The sequence below is a fragment of the Pinus tabuliformis genome, chromosome 3_2 (genome assembly GCF_031772625.1).
Source record: "Pinus tabuliformis cultivar Carrire ecotype Pingquan chromosome 3_2, CPIR1, whole genome shotgun sequence".
Classification (NCBI taxonomy): domain Eukaryota; kingdom Viridiplantae; phylum Streptophyta; class Pinopsida; order Pinales; family Pinaceae; genus Pinus; species Pinus tabuliformis.
In genome coordinates, this window is record NC_142302.1 from 183,106,865 (window position 1) to 183,115,815 (window position 8,951).

The 8,951-nt window shown below is 38.6% G+C and overlaps 1 protein-coding gene across 1 annotated transcript; it reads left to right on the top strand.

Annotated features, from left to right (window-relative positions):
• The first annotated feature begins 535 nt into the window (after window positions 1–535).
• LOC149180396 (Pollen Ole e 1 allergen and extensin family protein) lies at window positions 536–5,185 on the top strand. Its single transcript, XM_089416097.1, has 3 exons — window positions 536–794; window positions 1,195–1,690; window positions 4,649–5,185. The coding sequence occupies exons 1-3, from the start codon at window positions 644–646 to the stop codon at window positions 4,998–5,000; spliced, it is 999 nt and encodes a 332-aa protein (XP_089272223.1). The 5' UTR covers window positions 536–643; the 3' UTR covers window positions 5,001–5,185.
• Window positions 5,186–8,951: the final 3,766 nt, after the last annotated feature.

Consider the following 8,951-nt stretch of genomic DNA (forward strand, 5'->3'; position numbering starts at 1 on the left):
TGGATGGTTTCAGTTTCAATCAATTTCCATAGTTTAGCGCATTTACAACATAAATAAGTGCCAGAATCTGCATTCAAAGAATTTCTATTATTTCTACTATAAATAGCCGGTCATACTTCCACTTAGTTTTGATATCTCATGTGGGGGGCAAAATGTTGGCGGATCATCTTACCAGTGAATGAATTTGATGAAAAGTCAGAAACATATTCACATTTCCACGTCCTCCTTTCCGTCCCAATTCAATGGCATGCACATTTGTGTGAAGACATGCTCCTAGTTTGGGTGCCCTTTTTAATGCAAATCCAGAAGGCAGTTGAACCCGTACAAAAATACTGCCATTAATTCTGCTCTCTTTCCCTCTGCCTCCATTTAATGTGATCTTTTCACGTTACGTTTCCGTTGAAAACACAGGTGAGTTAGTTGGACAACATGTAGCCGACACTTTCTTTACACGGTTTGATAGTTGGCCATTAATGGCTGGTCTTAAATGCCTGAAAATAGCAGATGATAGAAGCTATCTTCTGCTATTCCTCTCACTCAAATTTTCAGAGTCATGCCTCTATATAAATCTCTGCATATACTTATTCCCCAGGAAGGAAATAAAAAGGTTGCTTGAGCGTCTAACAGGAAGAGCTAGGGAGCAATGGGTAGCATTCGAACATCGGAACTGTTTGCAGTTCTGGTTCTTGTGGTAGTTGCAGGATATGCTGATGCAGTGGCCACAATAGTAGGCAATGTGTTTTGTGATCAATGTCGGGATGGTCAACGTTCTCTCTTTGATGTTCCTATATATGGTAAGATGTCCTATTCCCAACCCCTTTGAAGTAGAAGTAGACTTGTTACTAATATCTATATACAACAGTGATGGTATGTGTCTGTATATCCATGGTTTGAGTGCTACTAATATTTATAAACAACAGTGGCGGTATGGTATGTGTCTGTATATCCATGGGTTGAGTCCAAGTTTAAATCGAGTTTTGAATAATTTTGGTGATAATTGTTTTTAGCTACCTATCATTTTTCTTTCTAACATTGGGGCTGACTCCCGCCTAAACTGAACTTAGCTGGGAAAAAAAATAAAAATCCATAGGTTGATCATATTTTCTATCTGTATTGTGTTTTATAATTAATTTATTAAAGATGATTCTTAACAACAGAATGATGATTTACATGAATCAAATCTATTGTTGGCAGGGGCAAAAGTAGGAGTTGAATGCAGAGACAGTGATGGACAGATGACAATGTCGATGCAGGAAACCACTGATCTGATCGGAGACTTCATCATGAAAGTTGATGGTACTCCTGACATGTCTGGATGTTCCGGTAGAGTCATCGACAGCCCGGCAGATTCTGGATGCAACATAACCGCGAGCCCGGCCCAGCCCCTCAAGCTGAGCTTCAAGCTTTTCAGTGTGGAACTGTACACAGTGGGTTCTCTCTTCTGTCAACCACTCAAGCCTATGGCCTCATTATGTCCCAACACTGACCCACCTGCAATTACCCCTCCACACAATCTTCCCGTTTTTTCTCCGCCCCACCGCGCCCCACCTGCAACCGCCCCTCCACGTAATCCTCCTTCTCTTCCTCAGCCGCACCCTGCCCCACCTGCAACAACTCCTCCCACTCACTCATCTCCCATCATCTCTTTACCACCGCTGCCATTCTTTCAGGATTCTGCCTGTTCTTACGAGTAAGTTAAACTTCCATGCATGCAATTTATTAAAATGGGTAATTGTCTGTGCAAACAGTAACCACTCAGCAATAGCAATGCAATAGCAATGCAGTGCAGTGTTAATAGTAGGATATTTTGGAATATACACTTTGGAAAGATGTCATTTTGCATTTGAATTTTATTTCTTTTAAGGGTGTTGGTGTACTCTATCATGATTAAGTTGTTGAATATCAATAAGGAAGTCATAATTAACTGGGAACCTATCATAATTGAATTGTCATAATTGAATTGTCAATTGGTAATGAGAAATTAAGAACTCAAATTAGTTTTTACTCATCACCATTATTTAAATAAAACTATGTCACCAAAATAATCTGTGGGGAGTCCAGAAATGGTAGCCAACCTATTTTCCTAATTCTTATCTGAAAAAAAAAATTGTAGATATCATTCCTAACAAAAGGGCAGTCCAGCCCCTAGAATAACCCAAAGATACCCAGTATTCCCTCTCTTCCATCATAATCGAGGCTAAGTAGAGGTCATGTGATATCAAGTATCTATTTCAACCTAGCTTTATACCAGATGAAGCTAGGATACTCTACTGGATACTAAGGCTAGATGTTATTAGAAACCACATTACACGTTAGAGCTAGAGTTAGAGCTAGAGTAGAGGTCATGTGATATCAAGTATCTATTTCAACCTAGCTTTATACAAGATGAAGCTAGGATACTCTACTGGATACTAAGGTTAGATGTTATTAGAAACCACATGACACGTGAGAGCTAGAGTTAGAACTATCAAGATTCTGATTATTGCAAATAATACTCTCTTTTTTTCAGTACCAAAAAAAAACATGATTTGTATTAATATAAAAGATATTTACATATGAGGAGGAACTATAAAGAGCAGATAACTTGTTCAGTAGCTGGAAAATTTTGTTATAGGATAGGAAAAAGTTCAGGGCCAACAGGGCCATCATATAAGCATAGAAAGACTCAATTCACTGGATCATGGTATATATCAGAAAAATAGACAGATAGTGAGGAGTCCAAAAAAACATACATATATATACCGAACCCATCACTCATATGAGTCAGGGGGTAGACAACATACCTATATATAAAGGCAGAAGGTGCTTAATTTTTAAAGAAAGCAGGAGCTAGTAGAAATCTAGGTACCTGGTAGGGAGAAATCTTCTATCAGGTAAAATGAGTCTTGATTTTGTACCTCCATTTTCCATATGCCAGGGTCTATTGCAAGGCCTTTCTTTGACAGAATGTCCGCCTGAGAATTCAGAGACCTGTCCACATGGCTGATTGTGAAAGACGGATTACTGTTCAATAGCATTTTTATCCTGTTAATCCATCCTGTAAGAAAGGGATTCTTGTTTATTATCTTCCCTGTAGCCAAACCTATTATATTTTTTGAGTCCCCATATATCTGCATCAATTGAATATTCAGGAAGAGCAGAACTGTAAAAGGCCCACTAAAGCCATTGCCTAGGCTTTATTGGATTTATGATTTTAAAGTCAGATTTAAAATTAAAATTATTTTTGGAATTGTATTTAAAACTTATTATTGATGTGTTTATGTAAACTTGTAATTGATATTATTAATGTTTTTATGTTAAGATATTATTATTTATTAATATTTTTATGTTTGGTGATTATTGTTTGACATACCTTAAAAGCAATAGGTTACATTGCTATCTTGGTAGTATTTAGTTTTATGTATAGAATTAAGTATTTATTAGAAAACACAGGATTTAATGGGAGTGGCCTCAATGAAAATTGTTTTTTACTGGTTAAAATCTTGGTTTTGTAGGATTTAAGGAAACAAGATAATGACCCAACACTCAGAGATCTGCGACAGGAGTGAAATTTTGTTTTTTTAGGGATCACCAATGGATTATTTCAGAAGACAGTTTTCTTTGAATATGATATTGAATCTATGAATTTGTGGATAGCAGTTATTAATGTATATCTAAATAGACTATTTTAGGTGTCATGGTTTTCCTTGAATAATAAATATATGAATTTGTGGATAACGAAGACAGTATTTAATTTTATGTATAGAGTTGAGTATCTATTAAAAAACACATGACCTAATTGGGAGTGGCCTCAATGATGATTACAAGGATATTGGCAAACTAGCTTTAACTACTGGAGTAAATTGTTTTTTATTGGTTAAGAGCTTGGTTTTGTAGGATTTAAGGAAACAAGATAATGACCCAACACTTAGACCTGCGACAGGAGTGAAATTTTGTCTTTTTAGGGATCACGAATGGATTATTTCAGAAGACATAGTTTTCCTTGAATATGATATTGAATCTATGAATTTGTGGATAGCAGTTATTAATGTATATCTAAATAGACTATTTTAGGTGTCATGGTTTTCCTTGAATAAAAAATATATGCATTTGTGGATAACGATTATTAATAGATGTCTTGACTCCCAATTGTTGACTAACTTATGAATGAATATGATATTGAATCTATGAATTTGTGAATAACAATTATTAATGTATATCTAAATAGACTATTTTAAGTGTCATGGATTTCCTTAAATAACAAATATACGAATTTATGGATATAATTATTAATAAATGTCCTCGCTGCCAATTTTCCACTAACTTATGAATTTTGTCCACTAACTTATTATAAATTGTTAAACTGGTGATCAGCCTAACAAACATTTACCAAAAAAGAGATTGTTGTTCAACTTGTTCAATGATAACTAATAAATAATTCAATAATAGCAATATATCTAACATTAAACCATTCAACAAAAAAGTTCCTATTATCATTAATGCGTCTCTCCTCGGTGGTATTTTTTTGCCCCTCTCTCTTAGCTGTAGTCTAACAAAAATATTTATGTTTCTCCAATGGGTGGTTATTGCTTGCCTCTCTTGGGGTGTATTCAAACAAAACATTATTGAGTACTGAATATTGAACTGGAAGTTGGTGATGTATTTGCAGGTATTGGGTAAAGATAGAATACAGGTGCTACTGGAGGCTAGTGAGCCCTAATACCAAAGTGAGCTTTGCATTTGGGGAAGCAGCTGCCAAGAAGTATGGAAGAAACATGACTCTGTGGGAAGGCTTACAAGGACGAGGGGATGTGTATAGGGTATTGCTCAGAGAAGCAACGACATCACTCCTCAATTCTTATAACAGTTTTAGCTTTCGCTACAATACTCTTAGCGTATTTCTTCATATGAACTCTGCATTGCAAGGATCTCTCCATGATGCTCTAAAACAGGCTTTATATTTCAAGAGAGCTAATCTGGGAGGAGGAAATACTAAGTGCCTGCTTAAACCTTGCAAATGACCACCAACAAAAGAGATCTATTGTCCACAAGTCTTACTTTTTCCAGTACATCATGCTTCCTCTTCTTGTTAGCATATCAATGGCATACCCGCCATTTATTTATGCTCTTTATATACATTGTAGTAGCAGGTATATTACTGCAGAACATATATATTCATCGATGAATCCACGTCCACATTACCATATATTTATCGCATTTCCATGTCTCTACATTCAAATATCTGTTGTGAAAAACATAAATTTAAATGTCTATAATGAAATTAAAAAAATCTTCTTTTTGATTCCTTTAAGTTAACAAGATCTCATATTAATCCCGAATGCCGCCGGTTACTTTACATATGATTGAGGTTAAGATGGATTTATACCATAATGCATTATGTTGAAGATGTTGTCTGGATCACTGGGTTCCCTTAAGGTAGTTTCTCATGTACAAAATTAAACTATAGTAAACTATTTGCAACTTGTCAACCCATCATGGTCGATGAGGAGCCGCCCGAAGTCGAGGAGCCGTTCGAATTCAGGCTTACTCGCATTCAAAGCCATCGGGATGCAGAGCTGCCCGAAAGCCGAGGAGCCGTTTGGATCCAGAACCGCTTGTATTCAGAGCCATTGTGATTCAGAGTTGCCCGAAGCTCATGAGCCGTTCCACCCAATCATAATCACATCCTTTGCCGCCACTGAAGGACTCATTGAACCCTAGTGAGCCACTCTTGCATTTCGAGGAACCATGGGCACCTCCTGCAACCCCCTCTAGACTATGATGCCCTGGATTTTCACGTGATTGTTGAAGCATACATAAAGACTTCCAAACCGTAGCCACCAAAAATTGTCAAGAGAATCGAGGTTCCTGAGATTAAACTGCCCCTTTCATCATCAAGACGCAATGCAATCGCCTTTGCGGACACAGGGGATTGATCGGTCAATTCATTGGGATATGGCCTTCTCCAAGAACAATGCTGACATGGCTTCATAAAAACTGGGAAACGCTAGTCAAAGTACAGTTGAATCACTTATACAGAAAATGGGTTTTATGCCTTGTTCGAAACCAGAAAAGATAGAGACTTTAGTTTTAAAAATGGATCGTATTTCTTAGGTTTGGGAGGTATGTATTTGAACAGGTGGACTCTTGACTTTACTCTGGAGAATGATGTTCCCTCTGCAATTCCAATATGGGTAAGGCTTTCCCATCAATTTGGGTAAGGCTTTCCCATCTCCCTCTGCATTGCTGGTCCATAATATCTCAGAGCACTAGATTAACAGAGTAGAACCCAAAGAAACCATGTATGCATGCACTCGGATCCATGTGCACTTAAGATTTACCAAAAGCAATACTAATCACTTTTGATAATTACAATTAGCTTATGAACAGACAGAGCTCCATTTCATCGGGCAGCCTGCAGGCAGGGGACAGATGGTTCCGGCCTTTACCTTTACTTTAGGCGATTTCCTTATTTATGGGCTGCTTCCTTATCTATGCGTGCCTGTTTAGGAGCACCACCAGAGTTAGACCGTCTACAGGTCTATTTGCCATATCTACGATTTCACATATGATACTTGCTACGACGATTGATTCATTCACACAGCACCCTATTCGCACAAACCCCAGCTACGTTCATATCCCTCGGGTGGACAGGACCTACCAACTCTGCCATCTTCAAGCGACCGTGATCGAGACCGAGGAGCACTTCATATTCGCCATATCTACGATTTCACATATGATACTTGCTACGACGATTGATTCATTCACACAGAACCCTATTCCCACAAACCCCAGCTACGTTCATATCCCTCGGGTGGACAGGACCTACCAACTCTGCCATCTTCAAGCGAACGTGACCGAGACCGAGGAGCACTTCATATCCCGTTGCCCCATCTACTATGATATCGAAGTAACAACTTCCCTTCAAATGTAAATCCACACTTTGCTAAATGAGTAGGCTTGTTGCTAAATGAGTATACTGGCATGTTGTGGTGGATGTTCGAGAAGCAGATTCCCCATCCCTGCCTTGGTGACATGAGAGTCAGGCTTTGCTAAAATTATAGGATCTTAGCATATCGACTTGCAGGTAGTTGGATGTACTCTTGGTGTTATAGTGGCAGCTACTAGAACTGATCCTGTCTCCCATAAACTAAAACGGTCAGTTACCGATTCACTTGTGATTAAAAAAAAATACACTTCATTAAAAATGGCAAGAGAGAAGATCCTCCGCAGACACAAAAGCAGCACAAGGATGATCGATGGAAAACGGCGAGCAAAAAAATGGGATCCACTGTAAATCTGAGAGCAAATTACCATGCCGCAGCATCCGGAGGCCCAGCCCCCTTGGGAGCAAGATTCCCTCTGGAGCAAAAATTTCTCTAGCCTCTTATTGCAATGAATAGCCTGAACCCTAGTTAAATGTGGGAAAAGGAAGTGGAACTCAAGCCATCCAATAATAAGTTTTACATTTTATCTCAAGAGATTCTTCCCTCAGCCATTGATTTCAAGGAGGATCTCTCTATGAAACCAGTGGAATTCGTTCCTTCCCAAAGGGCGTCACCTTAAGTCCAAAAGGCACGGGAATCACCAGTTGTTGAAAGAAACACTAACAACCTTTCTAAAAAATTTGCAGAAATAGAATATCAATTAAAGAGGCTGCCAGACAATCAAGAATACGAGGAGCTGTTGGACAAATCAAAGTCAGCGCTCTCGCGTGTGTTGCGACATGTGACTAACAGTAAGTCAGCGCTCGCGTGTGTTGCGACATGTGACTAACAGTAAGTCAGCGCTCTCGCGTGTGTTGCGACATGTTATTGTTAGTTTGACAACGAATTAGTGACTTTAGGTAAAATTGTAAATAGACAGTTATATGCCGAATAATTAGTTATGTAACGATAGTTGGTGATATAAAATTATCGAATGCCCATGAAATGTAGTGCGGAGAATCATTGTTGAATAACACATTCAGTTTCTAATTCAGTTTCTTATCTTGGTTATTCATCCTTGAGTTTCTTGTTTTCTTCATTATTTCACTTATTCTTCCTACAAGTGGTATCAGAGCCTAACAAAGCCGAGCGATTGGGCGTGAAGGAGTGATGCTGTTTTTCTGTCCGCATGAGAAGCCGTGAGAACCTGCTGCTGTAAGAATCGGCGTGACCTGAGCTGAGAAGAACGTTGAAAAAAAACGATTTGCTGCTGTAAGAACCGGCGTGACCTGCGCTGAAAGAACGCTGAAAAAAAACCGACAGACCTGCGCTGAGAAGAGACCAGAGACTTGCTGCGACCCACCTGCGCCTGCGCTGAGAAGAGACCAGACCTGCGTGAAGGCAAAGACCCACCTGCTGCGTGAAGGCAGCGAGAGTCCAAAACTGGTGAAAGAAAGCGTTCTAGAACCAGTGCACGTTTTCAGAACCTGCGTGAGAGGAATTTTCAGTCTTTGTCAAACATCCAGCGTGAGAGTTATCTCTGTCAGGAGGTCAGCGTTCCAGACCGGGTATCATTTTTCCTTTTCAGCCATTGCTAAATAATTCTGGGCTTGTATTCAGAAATTGTTTCAGATTTTTTTTTAAAGGAATGTGTGAGTGAAATAGGAGGAACAGAAGACAGTTTTTTTAGAAAAGAAAATTTTAAGGGTTTTGGAGAAATAAGGAGACAGTTTTTTTATTATTGAAGAAAAGAAAAATTTTAAGGGTTTTTTTTTTTATTTGGAGAAATAAGGAAATATACTCCTTAGGGTTCTTTCTATTTGGAGAAATAAGGAGATATACTCTTTAGTTGAAGGAAAACCTAAAAAAAAAAAAGGAAATATAAAACCCTAGAAAGACTGAAACCCTAGGAAGGAGGAAAAATGGCCAAGATGTCGAATGCAAGATTCGAGGTGGAGAAATTCACCGAAAAGAGCAATTTTGCTCTTTGGAAACTGAAGGTTAAGGATCTGCTTGTATAACAAGGGTTGCACAAGGCATTGGATG

What these genes read in the sequence shown, in the direction of transcription:
- LOC149180396 (XM_089416097.1), top strand. Translation starts at nt 644, where the DNA reads ATGGGTAGCATTCGAACATCGGAACTGTTTGCAGTTCTGGTTCTTGTG. An exon ending in CTTTGATGTTCCTATATATG is followed by an intron (nt 795 to 1,194) that starts GTAAGATGTCCT and finishes TATTGTTGGCAG; the next exon opens with GGGCAAAAGTAGGAGTTGAA. An exon ending in GATTCTGCCTGTTCTTACGA is followed by an intron (nt 1,691 to 4,648) that starts GTAAGTTAAACT and finishes ATGTATTTGCAG; the next exon opens with GTATTGGGTAAAGATAGAAT.